The sequence below is a fragment of the Amblyomma maculatum genome, chromosome 5, assembly GCF_055883805.1.
Source record: "Amblyomma maculatum isolate TAMU_Amacu chromosome 5, ASM5588380v1, whole genome shotgun sequence".
NCBI classification, from domain to species: domain Eukaryota; kingdom Metazoa; phylum Arthropoda; class Arachnida; order Ixodida; family Ixodidae; genus Amblyomma; species Amblyomma maculatum.
The window spans coordinates 33825177-33840412 of NC_139348.1; the positions used below are offsets into that span (position 1 = coordinate 33825177).

Genomic DNA, 15236 nt, shown 5'->3' on the forward strand with positions numbered 1-15236 from the left:
AAATAGCACTCTTCTCTCAGGAAGAAATAATCATTGAGTCTGTTACTAACGAAACGCCAGTAAAACACTAATAAATCTGTCGTGAAAAAACCATATTGCGTACTTTACATCCAAAGCTACTTCTACACTAGGATATTTAAGAAGAAACTTCTCCTTCGCACCGTCTTTGTTAAAGCTACCGTTATATAAAACCTACGTACGCTCCCAGCTAGAATACGCATTGTCGATTTGGGATCCATACCACATAACACTCGCGCAAAATCATTCAGTCCGTTTTATTTTTAACAACTATCACCGCACAGCCAGTGTAACACAAATCAAGACCAGAGTAAATTTACCGTCACTATCAATCCGCAGGAAGATCCCTCGTATATGTTTATTTCACAAATTATATTACCTAATCCAACTATTTCCGCTATGTGGGTCCGTCTGGCTGTGTTTATTTCCTCTCGTCGTGATCATATTCATAAAGTCAGCATACCCCATTGTCAAACATCAACACGTTTACATGCTTTCTTCATTCGGACAAGTAACGAATGGAAGCAAAGCGCGAAAATTCTTTAAATTGTAACGAATCGAATAACCTGCCTTAAGCTTGTACATCCGTAAGAGACTCAACACTCTTTAAAAACGCGATAACTAACCTGGTACTCTAGACGCTACCTCCCGTTCAATTGCTTTTATGAGTTCTTTGGCGTTTGTTTTGGTTTCACTCTTCGCTGTTTGAATACTGTGTTCTTTTTCTGGTTGTTTTTATCATTGTTATTTTCCAATATAGTAAATTTTTTGTCCAATCCCCTCTGAAATTTATATGTATATATACCCTGAGGGTAAAATAAATAAATAGGTATATATGTCGATGTTTCAGAGGCAATCGATTCAGTAAATCAGAGTAACCTCCTTTCTAATTTCTAATTCTTTCTGTGGAAAACTGGGCGCTCTTCTCGAATCGTATACCTACAGGACGCAATACACGCTGATAAATCAATCTAAATCCTGATTATGATAATCTACACTAATCCTTAGTTCTGGAGTACACAAGGAGGTATCCTCGGGCCGCTTTTATTTTCTGTATATATTAACGATATGGTACACTGCACAAACAACGCACAGTTTGTATACTATGCAGGTGATACGTCTGTTTTTGTCACTGGTAGTTCTCAAATTGACATTGAAGCTAAACCTAATAAAGTGCTGGCGGACATTAAAGGCCCGTTCACACTTGCGGCTCGCAGCGGTCGCGCGACCGTTTTGGTCGAAAAGCGATCAGTCGCAAATGGTCGCATCGGTCGAAAAGCGACTGCCGTGGGCCGGTCGGGCACTGCTCGATTTCCAGTTGCGCGACTGTTGGTCGCAAACCGTAAACCAATCAGCGGCTCAGCTGACGTGAACGTAAGTTAGCTTTACTCTATGTGGTGAACAGTCAAGGTAGACACGATGTGGAAAGCAGCCCGCAAGTCGCATTCGCAAGTGTGAACATCGGTTGCTCTCTGGTCGCATGCGACTGCCTTCGGCGCGTCCTTCGCGAGTAGCAAGTGTGAATACACCTTAAGACATGGGTTGAATGAAGATAACCACCTAAATGAGAACAAAAGAAAGATAGTGCTACACCTGACCAAGGGAAAACATTATCCATTCACCCCCAGTATACGCCTAGGCATCGACCCTTTCAGAAATAGTTGACTCGATAAAAAACATTGGCGTAATCTTCTCGGTGCACTTAACATAGAATACACACATAGAACATCTTTGTGCTAAAGTAGCCTCAGCTGTTGGTGTCACATCTCGATTAAGACGCATTCTACCGGAAAATATTATGCTATACATTTCCTTAGTGTCTTCTTTACTGCAATACTGCGTCCTCGTCCGGGGCAAGGCAGATGTCACTTACCTAAGAAACCTGCAACTGTTCCAGAAAAGTGCCTTGTGATGTATAGCTAATAATGTCATACCGCTCTTATTCTCGTCAGTGATTTTTACGCTGTTATATTACCTCGATTTTCGAAATGTATGCCAACAGGCTACTGCTGCCCTACATATCTGTTATAAAATCTGGTAATACCCTCCTCGCGCACCTCGCCAATATGAGAATGAATTATTCCATCCGTCATCGTGAAAGACGTATTGGTCCCACACCACGAGCGAACTATTTTATGCAATCTTTATCACACATAAATATTGTTTAGTTAAATATATTGAAAGAAGCATCATTATTTGATCTGTCTGGTAAATCCAATGCTGAAATTAAATTGCTTTTGTCACACTTGAGTGCGTGATGTGCGTAATATGCTAATATCCATGCGTGTACAGTCATTCGACTGTGTTTTTGTCCGTGTATTGTCTCACTGTAGTTATTTATTTAACTGCTGCATACACGATGAATTCGCTTGTCTTTGTAATACTTGTGTTCTTTTACCTCCGAAACCATACGATAGCCGTACCTGTTAGAAACCAGCTTGCAAGGAGCCTGGACCCACGTCAAGCCATTCTCATGGCTTTTAATTCAGCCTCCTCCTCTCAAAAGAAATAAATAGAATAGAATTGAATTATGACAGGAGAGGCCCAAGTTGGCAGCTGCTGACAAACGTGATGTCTGGAAATCCTACGTTCAGTCAAGCTACCGCCTGCCAGCTCCATTCTAGTGATTTTTTGCTCACAACACCAACGCCGGCCGCCGACGCCGGATTTTCGGTGAACGGGGCCTGTAACGCTATCGAGATAATAAAAAGAATGTAAAGGTTTGAACTGTAGTCTATTAGAATTACAAGTGACGCCTCTGCTTTTTGTTGGCAGGCGACTGAAAAAATGTTCGAGAGTTCGGATTGAATCGACGCCATGCGTGGTTAAGAGGCATCAAGCATGTACAGTTGTGCGCGAAAAGTGGGCAGACCACGTGAATTCAGCGGTTGCTATTTTTCCGCTTAAAACGAAAATTAAGGGCGCCTGATGAAAGTGCTCGGCGAGCAGGCTGCTATGCCAGGGGCGTGGAGAGGGGGAGAAGGAGATGACGTCTTATGCATATGTCGAAAGCAGCCATTGTATTGGCTGAAAACGCTGGCATGGAGCTCGGTTAATTCGCGTAGTTTGTCCACTTTTGTCCACAATTGAAGCGCTGCTATCCTAAATGATCTTGACTTACTCGAGGCTGAGCTTCGTCTGCTCCGGAGAAAACTGTTACGCCCATTACGCATTACGCCGCACGAGGAAGATAAGGATGAGAGGGAAGCGCGAAGACTGGGACTGTAACAAGCATGACTCTGACTGTTCCTGGCATTTATTCATCCCGTCTTTAGTGTAAATATTAAACTCAAACCCTTAAAAAAATAACTTTCATCACGCAGTTGGGAATATTGCCCTTTCATTCGTTACATATCACTGATGCTCTTTCATCACCTGTGCGTCCAAATCTTGGCTTTAATCTGGCATCACAAAGCGGTACAAAATGGAAGTAGTGCAATGTGTGTGGTTGCGAACACACTCTGACCAGACGTTTCGAGTTCCGAACGCGGAATGAATCTATTGGTCCAGTTACTCAAGTCATCAGATCTGTAAGGGTTTGTTTACAACCGTAGCAATTAAATAGCATTAACGTGCAAAGACATTGCAGCTATACACATATTCACACACACATACACACAAAAAACAAGGAAAAGACGAGGGCGTACGTCCGACAACCGCACACGTGCGCGTGACGGCAGACATGCACGAGTAGAGTATGTGTATTTTTGCGCACAACTGAATAGAGACGTATCCTTTACTGCTGGTTAGATATTTGCCTTAAAGTGTGGGTAGATTTTGAGAAATTCCACAATAAACTGGACGCGGCTTGTTCCTAGTTATGCCTCACACTGCGTTAATTCAAGTTGAAGTTGAAAGCTCATTTGAAAATAAAAAAAACAACAACATAAAGGAATATACAGCGACAGGTCCCATGGTACGTACAAGACCGCAGGTGGGACCTCCCATGGTAATAGATTTCGATTGGCAACCTAAAGAATAATATTATTGTCAGGAAAATTGGAATAAAAACACCTGTTTTGATTTAAACCACCATACGAAGGTATACACAGTATTATCTGCGCTCGTTTTAGAGCTAAACGAACAAAATATGAAGCCCATTAACCAGCATATCTCCTTCAGCGGGTGCTCGTTGATGCCATGAAGTCTTTCCTGCCGACTCTGTGAAGCCACGTGACCGCCGTTGCCGGCCATTTCTTTCGTTCAGGAATGCAGAAAAACAATTATCTTGAATATTTCACGTTGCACCCAAATACAAGCATACAAATATGATGTCTTGAAATTTGTTGTTTTGACACTTCCAGTAACACTCGAAACAAGAGGAACTGCGGCACAAGGCTCGCAGTCCATGCGCGCGCTTCGAAGGGATAGGGCGACTTGAGGTCACGTGACCTGCATTAGCCAATTAGCAGGCGGGTGGCGCGCATAAGAAGAATGCGATACACAGAAAATTTCCAGTGACCTTAGTCGCATATAAAGCCCGTCAAACTTCAGTCATATGCCAGCGCATCTGGGGCGCCGGGCCAGTCAGAGCGAGCGCAGCTGTCGTCGCGCGGTAGCTGTAGACTATCATTAAGCATATAACGATATATGATACATATATGTATTTTCCTCCAGATTAAGCTGCCGCTTCTCAAGCAAAGCTTCCCCCTATTTTGTGTGTCAGACTCGACTCGTTCCCTGCGGGCGATCCTCATAGCATAGCATGTGGCAGCACAGAATCCTGGGGTCTTAAACATGATTCACTGTGGCCAATGGCGCACGAATACAGGTGATAAAACAGAACCAGAATATACAGCATATTATTTAGGCGTGTTCATCGACTTGTTGAATGAATTTTCTGTATGTTTACATCTTCAATAAAATAAAAAAATATCGGCATTGCCATGTGCGGACCAGGGCCGCGGATTGCCGAAATTAAAGCGGATGCCTCAACCTGGAGGAATGACAAATGCAATAGTTGACAGTGGAAGCTCACGCGTTATTCGCCCACCAAGTAGCTTCGCGGTTGGAAAAAAATACGCAATCAAAAGGACTGCGTAGTCTTTTGAAACTTATCCTGGGGTGTTTACAATCGCCCCCATACACTCACCCCCACAGGGAGAGAAAATAATAATTATTTATACTTTATTCGACATTCACTGTGGGTGACGGAGGCATGCACGGGTAGCAAGAGTACTGCCCATACTAGAATGGCTTGCCGACCGTGGCCAGGGACAAAATCTCTAGAGGGCCAGAAAGAGGCTTGTTCTCACCTAGAGGAGATTAGCAGTTCTGTATAAGCCATTGATACTGTAACATGCACCTCTAGAACGAATTTCAGGCTTTTCACTAGGGGTATGCTTCGAAGCGGGGAATGTACCTCGAAAAAGGCGGCTCTGCCGGGCGTGGCTGTGTAGAACTGCGGCTCTCCGGGTCCCACGCTGGCGCTGTCTCCATCAGCGTGGTCGGCGGAGTTGTCGGCCAAGCGGTAGGTGAGTGCCGCCAGCGACTGCGTCACGCACAGCTTTCCCCAGTGGCCGTGAAAGAGACGCGCTGCCAGGGAGTCTAGCAGGGCCCGTACGCTGAAGCCCTGGGCCGCCTCGTAGGGGCTAGCGCACCGGGGCCACGGGCTCGACGGACCGTACAGGGAGTGCGCCTGTGCAGGTAGCGGGGTGGCCGAGAGGGCAGATGTGGCGCACTGTTGGCAGCTACGCCAAACATTGGCAACATGGCTGCGCACTGCACCCAGCGCGTTCTTGGCACTATTACACACTACACCCGAGTCCCGATGGTGGTCTGTGCACATTAGACGTGATTCAGTTCCGCATTAATTACACAAACGGTCTTTAGAATGCACCAGCAACGCCATCTGCTATGTGGATTGGGTACTAATACTGCGAATTACAAGCGCATTCGCTATACCCGGAACATTTATTCGCCATATCAGGTATTGCATTGTATTACGTGTACATCTCGACGAGAAGAATTCTTTGAAACCATTCAGATTCCTACGTGACAAACAGGTCGACCGCAATGGCCGCCTGAAGATATTGTAAGTTCGCATATAATTCCTACCGTCACGACACAATGGGCTACTCCCCCTTCTATCTTCTATACGGCCGCGACCTTCCCCTTCCGGTTGACAGCGTACTGCCTCCCACCGTTAATGCCAGCTCCTATGTTCGTGACGCCATATCTCGAGCTGACGCTGCCACTGTTATTTCTTGCCGTGGACTAGCTTCCTCCCAGAATTCCCAAAAACGTCGCCATGATTCTCGTCACCGGGACGTCCACTACGCTCCGGTCTCTTTCGTCTGGCTCTGGGCTCCCGCTCGTAGAAATGGCTGTGTGAGAAGCTCTTGCCACGCTACGCAGGACCCTACCGTGTTTTACGGCCAGTCACTTCCGTAACATACCAGATCCCTCCTGTGCATCCGCCGCAACAGTCCGCTATGCCACGTACCGAGATCGTTCATGTCGCCCGAATGCCTGCAGTATTTCGACATAGCGCGCCCCGGGACTGTGCTTTTCGGGGGAGGGGGGGGGAGGGGTTAAAGGTCCACGGAAACGGCCCCAAGAAACCACCGATAAACGTGTTCAGTGTGTAGAACACATCCTTTTGAGCATTAACGCAAAGTATAACTCCTTGGAACAAAGCCAGCGATTTATTAATTTTTAAAAACTGCGTTTTTTGAAATTCGCGGGCAGAGAGAATGTCGCTCGGCGGTGTCGCATGGAACTATTTCCTAGTACCGTGACGTCACGGGTCGGTTGACTGGCAAGGCTTGCTAGAAGCTGCCATTTGCTGCGGTCACTGCAACCATGACGTCACGGACACACTTCCGGTAGCTGCGAAAATCGTCTGCTTGTGCGCTGCTCGAACTCTGTGCGGGCTGTTACACAGCTCGCCGCCCTTATCGGTTAGGTGGCCATTGCCCATTAAGTGCAACAACCGAAGCGACGCAGGGATCGGCAGAACGAAGCTGCATTTACAAATATCTTACTTATATAACGTGGTTTCAGGAGTATCGGAGTGTCGTCAGACTAGGCGTCAACAGCACGGTCAAGCACCGCATGATGGCAGCACCTCCTCGACCGCCGTAAACACCGCCGCTGTGGCCCCTCCTCCCGCATACCGTTAGCGAACGAGACTGCAGATCGTTAGCACCGATGTCCGAAATAAAGCGTGCTAAAATTTGTTGGCGCCTGGAATACTGAGCCGAATATCAAGTATGAAGCCCTCGTGAGGATCGCTGACCAGCAGCAAATTGCTGGTAAAAGCGATAGCCGTGATACAAGCTAGTTTCTGCTCAAGCCAGCTGCCGCTGGTGCATTTCGGCTGATCCGATCTGCTCGTACTAGCTCTGCGATTAATGCGTCGGCAGAGTTAATCCTATAATTATTTTAATATGGCAGGATCGGAATCACTATAGGGCAGTTTCATAAGTAGACGATTTACGACAGCGTTGATCATGTTCCAAAGCATCGACCGCCGCGGCTTCGAAGCGAAACAATGTAGGCCTAGCGACTACTAGGGACGGTCACGCACGGCGCCGGCGTTCGCCGCGCTCGCACGTTCCACCCTCACGGTAATTGTGTAACGTACCTCAGCCTGCTCGCGGCATCCCGTGCTGCAAGCGTTGCAAACTCGTGTACTTTCATAGCTAAGGCCGCGTATTTTTTGACCTTCTGCTCAGCAACAAGCCGTTCAAACGATGCTGTAGGCAAGACAAGGCTTCAGTACGCAGTCACTGCGCTGTCGGCCGTAATCGAAGACGTCGGGCGGCACCATAATCTATACATCGATCATTAAACGTGATACAGTGGGCAACGGAATAACTTTGTGAAGCAGACCCGCTCGTACGTTTCGCGCACTCGGGCGCCGACGAGTAGCTTCCGTCAACAGACGCCGTCATAACCTCGGTTAACGCCGCAAACCGAGGTCGTCAAGCTCGGTTTGTGGTAACCGCGGTTAGTTGTGCAACCATGGTTTGGTCCGCCGTGTAACATAGGGTAACCACGGGTTCGCGGTTACAGTAAGCGTCGCTGCGCGAACTGGCGAACTCCTCAGGCCTGTGCGAGCGAGGACGGGTTGGCGCGAGTACGCCAGCGAGCGAGCGCGCGGCAACCGCATAAAGAGGGTGCCTTGAGGTAGGTGGCAGACATAAGTGCCTGAAAGAGAAGGGTTGTTACGCATACCCAGCCTACAGATGCAAATTCGCTAGTAATTGAGGCGTAGGTGTATATTGTTACGATGAAATAAGAAGGGGTGTTTATTTACAGTGCTGATGTATCGGAACAAGATGAAGCCTACTAGCGCCCCGAAACCAACGCTTCTTCCTCCTCTTCTGTCACACCATCACCATCCTTCATCGTCGCCATTAGCGTGACATTTCCTCCCTACTCAGACGAAGCCCTCTGGGCGTGTTCATGAGTCGTGCGAGGCTGACACGGCTTCAAGCGGGCAACATGACACAGTTCGGTTTTGGCAGACCGGCGACCCGATGCTGTCAGGCGGGCTATTCCATAAGTTAAATCACTAATGCGTTTGATAACCACATATGGGCCGTCATAATGGGCCAAGAGTTTTTGATGTAGGCCACGGCGCCAAATTGGATGCCATAGCCAGACTAAATCACCTACAGAGTACGCGACCCGCAGGTGACTGGCATCGTATCGCGCTTTAGAACGTTCTTGTGAAGCACCAGACCGTAATCGGGCGATTCTCCGAGCTTCTTCGGCGAGACAGAGGGTCTCAGCTAGGCAGGGGTCTTCACAGCTTGTGAAGGGCAGGGAAGAGCGTGGCGGTCTGACATAGAGCAGGAAATATGGACTGTACCCAGTCGTCTCATGCGTGGCGGTATTAAACGCATACGTGATGAAGGGTAGTATGATGTCCCAATTCTTATGCCCTGCATCCACATACATGGCTAGCATGTTGATAAGCGTTCTGTTGACGCGCTCAGTCAAGCCATTTGTCTGGGGATGGTATGGCGTCGAGTGTCGGAAAGTTACGGCGCATAAACGCATGAGCTCTTCAACAACTTCAGCAGTGAATTGTCGGCCCCGATCAGTGATGACAATTCGTGGCGGCCCGTGTCGTAAGATGACTGAGTGCAGCAAGAAAAGCGACACCTGATGCGCCGTTGCAGATGGAAGAGCGGCGGTTTCACAGTAACGTGTGACATAGTCCACGCAGATTACAATCCAGTGATTTCCATCCACGGACTTCGGAAACGGACCTACAAGGTCAATGCCTACTTGATAAAACGGAGCTGTCGGGGTCTTCACAGGGTGCAGCAAGCCAGATGGAGTTGCAGTTGGACGTTTGTGGCGTTGACATTGCTTGCAACTGGCAACGTATTGTTCAATCGTCGAGCGCATTCTGGGCCAGTAAAATCTTTCTTGAGCACGGTGGAGTGTTCGAACCGATCCCAAACGCCCAGAAGTTGGATCATCATGCATAACACGCAATGCGTCCGTGCACAAGGTCTTGGGAACTACGAGTAGGTATCGCTGGCCGACAGGCGAATAACTTTTTCCATAGGAGGCCATCAAGCACACAAAAACGGCTTGTAGGTACGCTGGCTTGGGCAAAGAGAGGCTGCAGACTGCAATCATTTTGCAGTTCCGTTTTGAAAACATTCGTGTCGGGGAACGCTGGCTCGAGGGTCGATATATAATTATGGAAATCGTCGCTTTCAGGTCCAGTCGTGGCCATTGGCATCCTAGAAAGACAATCTGCGTCTGCATGACGCCTCCCGCTTTTGTACACCACGGCAAAGTCATATTCCTGTAACCGGAGGGCCCAGCGTGCGAGGCGACCACATTGGTCTCGAAGGTTCCGCAGCCAACAGAGTGACTGATGGTCAGTTACGATAGTAAACGAACGTGCGTATACAAATATGAACGGAAACGCTGCACAGCAAAAACTACAGCCAGGCATTCCTGTTCGGCGACTGTGTAGTTTCGCTCCGGCTTGCTCAGGGTACGACTTGCGTACGCGATAACATGCTCTCTTGCATCATGCCGTTGGACAAGGACTGCACCGAGATCGATTCCACTAGCGTCCGTGTGTACTTCTGTCATTGCAGTAGGATCGAAGTGACGTAGGATGGGTTTCGATATTAAAAGAAACTTCAGTTGACGGAATGACGCGTCGCAGTCTGGTGTCCAGTCAAAAGTAGAGTTTTTGTGGAGAAGGCACTTCAATGGGTAAGCAACGTCAGCAAAGCGATGTATAAAGCGTCTAAAATACGAACACAACCCTAGAAAACTGCGCAACTCCTTCACTGTCTGCGGTGGTTTAAAAGACTCAACAGCGGCAGTTTTCTGGGGATCCGGCATTACACCATCACCATTGACAAGGTGTCCTAGCACCAGCGCTTGGCGCTCTCCAAAGCGGCACTTTTTCGAGTTCAGAATTAGGGCGGCGTTGTGCAGACAATTCAAGACACGTACTAGACGGTCATTGTGTTCTTGGGAGGGTGTCCCAAATATGACGACATCGTCCAGATAGCAAAGACAAATGACCCATTTTAAGACGCACAAAACTGTGTCCATAAAGCGTTCAAATGTGGCTGGCGCATTACACAGCCCGAATGGCATAACATTAAACTCAAAGGCCATCTGGCGCTACGAAGGCTGTTTTTTCCTTATCCGCTGGGTCCATTGGAATTTGCCAGTAGCCAGGTCAGAGATCAAGACAAGAAAAATAGGACGCACCAGAGAGGCAGTCGAGGGCATCGTCTATACGAGGAAGAGGATAGACGTCCTTCTTCGTAACAGAATTTAGACGCCGATAATCGACGCAGAATCGCCACGAACCATCTTTCTTGTGTACAAGAATAACAGGGGTAGCCCAGGGACTAGATGACTCCTGTATCACATTCTTCCGTAGCATGTCCTCCACTTGCTCATGAATGACTTTGCGCTCAGATGGGGACACGCGATATGGCTTTTGACGAATGGGACGAGCCGAACCAGTGTCGATGCTATGATGGGTCCGATGTGCAGGACGAGAGGTTGGTCCATCTGTTTGAGAAAAGTCGAACATAGGCGAAAAGGGTATAAGAATATCCACAAGAGTACGGCGTTGAGGTGAGCTGAGATCGGCGCTGATCATGCGGAAGATCGAAGTTTCATCAGCAGGCAGAGGTACGGTGGCACTCGTAGCATCTGTGACCAAAGCAACGACGTGGGGCGCATCGGGTCCACAGGAGGCAAGCTTCAATCCCGTTGGTAAAACTGCGGGCTCGGACGATGGATTGATTGTCCATAACAAGGCACTACCGTGATGCACGGAGATCCTACAGTGAGGGATAATTAATTACATTTTTCTTTAGGCATGCTGAGTGAACTGGGTGCACCAGGGCCTGGAATGAAACCTGCTCAAGAAGTGGAACGGACACGGGGACGAACATGGCTGACAAGGGTGGAACTACTGTGTCTTCGGTAATACTAAAGCTGTTTCTTCATTACGGCCACTTTCAAAAAGAGTCGGCATATGCGAGCCATCAAAATGAACCTCTTGACTTCGGCAGTCCACGGTAGCGCCACAAAACTTCAAGACGTCCATTCCTAAAATGATGTAATGCGTAGAGTGGGGTAAGACTACGAATTCGGCTTGAAAAATTGCACCACCCAAAGACACTTGCGCACTACACCACACAAACAGTGGCCGCAACGCAGTGACCGCACCCAGTGGCTGCCCAGCACCTCCACCAAGTTGTTACGATGTAATTATATATATATATATATATATATATATATATATATATATATATATATATATATATATATAGAAGAAGCGGGTGTCAGTTGAGGTGTCGCCTGGCTCGTGCGCACCATAACATTATATATATATATATATATATATATATATATATATATATATATATATATATATATATATATATATATATATATATATAGAAGAAGCGGGTGTCAGTGCCTGGCTCGTGCGCACCATAACATTTGTGGCGGCAAGAGTGTTACATTTTGGTGGAGAGAACGGTTTCGATCCTGCGGCATCACCTCGCCATTGAGGCGCCCCTGGAGCCTAGTCGTAGACGTCGCCTTGCTAGACTCCCGCCACGGCTCGTTCCCATGCCGCCGCCGACTGAGTCAGGCTCTGTGCCTCTCGATGCTTCATCAGCCGGTCTCCGGCGTTTATGCTCCATACTGGCAGCGCCGGCCATTCGCTGGCGCAGCGGGAGTAGGGGTGGACGACTGGCTCTGCAATTACCAACGGGTGAGCGGCTACAACAGTTGGGACTCAGCCCCTCAGCCCGACAACATCATTGTTTTCCTAACCGCGCAGCCCTTATCTGTTTTGAAAACCACGAGGACACAATTACAATATGAGAGCGCTTTGACACTGATCTTAAACAGTCTTTTGACGACTCTTCAGCGGGCAGGAAACGTGTCGAGCAGACCCCCGCCCATCGTACCCAGCTACCCTGCGAGGCCTGCACTACCTATACCGAAGAGGTCTTCAAATTATGCAAGATCATCGACTCTCGCATGCCGAATGAGGACAATGCTAGCCATCTCTTGAAAGGCATTGCGAATGATGTCTACAACTTTCTCGCCGCCAAACATGATCTCTCGGCTGTCTCCACTGTCTTGTGTCATATCCGCACATTTCAAGCACGGAAGACTCGTGGAGTAACGCCTAAGACTGGAATACTGGCCAATATGACAACTGTCGTCATCGTCAACGTCGACGCGTGCATCTCTCCGCGTACCTTACTTCGACCATACGGCAAATTATTCTGCAGAGATCCTCCGGATCAATTCCGACGGCCGGCTCACCTCATCAGTGTCACCCCACCCATTTTGTCGTGCGAACACGCCTACACGCTGCAATCGCACCCTGAGTTTTCTTCTGTTCACACGGCACACCCCACCTCTTCCAACGAATGGTCGCGGCGACTTTTCGCAAGCTCTATTTCTTCTAGGCATTCTGATCAGCGTAACGACCTTCGCCTACGAAGACCTAGGCGACCACCCAGGTTTACAAGTCAGCACGACACTGGCTATTATCGACACCCTGATATAAAGTTCATTCAGGACCACTCCCTCCTTCGTCCTACTCCCGTCTCTTACCGGTACGGCATCTTGAGCCATATTTCAAGATAAGGCCGCCATCGTCCCATCGCGGCATGACTGAACAACGTCATTCAGTACTGGTTGCCTCCTCCACACGACCAGTTAGTTCCAGCCCGGTGGCGTACGTAGCCACTCCCCGCCTTCCGACCAGAGTTTGACTCCACTGCCCGCTGTCCCCACCTCCAGAAAACTAGGCGCCGCGGCCGATGGAGAGGAGGCCGCCGTGGAACGATCGCTACTCGCAGAAATCATCCCTTTACTATGCAAAAAAATAAGATCCGTGTTTCTGTTGACGGTGTTTCCACAACGGTGTTAGTGGACATAGTGCAACTATTTCGATTATGAGCTTATCGTTTAAAAACTTGCTGTGACCAAAAGTCATGTTTTCTTGGAAAATAAATGCAAATTTTCAAAGCTTTAGGAGGGATTTCTTGCCCCCTGCTGGAGTGTGTAAGTGGCAAGATGTGTCTTGGAGGAGCCATGTTTTCGGCGAAATTCGCCGTAATACCCCACTCCACCCATGATGTAATATTGGTACTGATTTTCTGCGCATGTGTGGCGCAACCGTAAATTGCTACACGGGCGAAATCCGCGATGAAGGCTGCCTTACGCCTGACTTCTTCGACGAACCTCTTACTTGGGATGATGTGTTTTGCGTGTGCGACGATACTCTTGTGCCTGCGAAGTCTATACAGTGCATTCCGGTTTCGTGTTCTTGCCGTGCGACAGGAGCGTTTGATGCGACCATGATGCATACCTATTCGAACTCCGCGCAGACGTCTCTTCTGGTCCTTCATTCTTCGGTGTCGGTAACCTAGGGCCCCTACACGCTATTGTGGACCACCAATTCACGCAGCCAGTTTGTTTAACAACTGGAACGAAGTGTGTATCTTTTAGTGAAGACGGGCCAATATCAGTAACCTTAGTTACGGATGTATCAAAGCAGTATGACGCAGAATACCCAGTGAATGCTGAAATGCGTGGAATTATTGGTTATTCTCTTAATCCCACAGGGCTTTGGAAGTATTCATCCGTTTTTGTCTTCTCAGACTCCAAGTTCACGCTAATTTCTCGGGTCACGCACCAAACATCGCAGTGACACTGGATATGCAGACCTCATTCGCCAAAAACCGTACCGTGTGACACCGTCTGAGCGCAGGGGCATCAATGAGCAAGTTAGTGAAACGCTGAAGCAGGGTGTCGTTCAATAGCGGTGCAGTCCTTGGGCGGCTCCAGTAATTCGTTTGCGAAAGAGAGATGGCACATGGCGGTTTTGCGTCAAAAACCGCCGCCTGAATTCATTCACTAAAAAGGATGAGTGAACCCTCCCCCGCAGGGATGTCGCTATTGACAGCTTGTACTTTGCTTCATACTTTTCATCTGTCGACCTGCGGTGAGATACTGGCCGATCCCAGTATACCCAGAAGATAAGGAGAAGACTGCCTTGAACACTCCCGACGTACTCTTCGTATTTAATATCATGTCCTTCGTTTTGTGCAATGCGCCTACAACATTTTAAAAATTCATGGATTCTATACCAGGTGCAATGAAATGGGTGGTGTGTGTGCGCTATCTGCACAACGTAGTCATCTTCGGCCGGACATTCAAAGAGCACAATGACCGCCTAGTGCCCATGCTGGACTGTTTGCCCCAAGCCGGTCTCGCTCTGAATTTGAAGAAGTGCCGTTTTGGTAAGAGACAGGTACTGACGTTTGGTCACCGCGTCAATGGTGAAGGTGTCCTGCCTGATCCTACGAAGACCGTAGCCATTTTCTCGTTTCAGCAGCTTCGGAATGTGAAGGAGCTCCGCAGTAATTTAGGGCTTCGCTCATATTTCCGACGCTTCGTCTTTTGTTTTAGAGACGTTGCCTACCCGCTCACGCGTGTACTACATAAGATGCTCTATTCCAGTGGACATCTGATGGCGACTTGTATTTCCGACAACTGAACTTCCTCCTAACATCGCATCCTACCTTACGGCACTTCAACCCTTCTGCTCCAACGCAAATGCATACTGGCGCAAGTGGATTAGGCATAGATGCTGACTTCGTTCAGCGCTATGACTATTGCGAACATGTGATTGCTTACGCGAGTCGGTCTATAAGCAACAAAGAACGCAACTA

The 15236-nt window shown here is 48.3% G+C and overlaps 1 protein-coding gene across 1 annotated transcript in view; it reads right to left on the bottom strand.

Moving 5' to 3' along the window:
• LOC146187993 (chitotriosidase-1-like) overlaps positions 1-15236 on the bottom strand; it is a 78421-nt gene that overhangs the window by 3755 nt on the left and 59430 nt on the right. The window contains exon 3 of the mRNA XM_084603068.1: positions 5381-5656. Coding sequence (XP_084459194.1) covers positions 5381-5656 — 276 coding nt within the window. The remainder of the gene's footprint in view (positions 1-5380; positions 5657-15236) is intronic.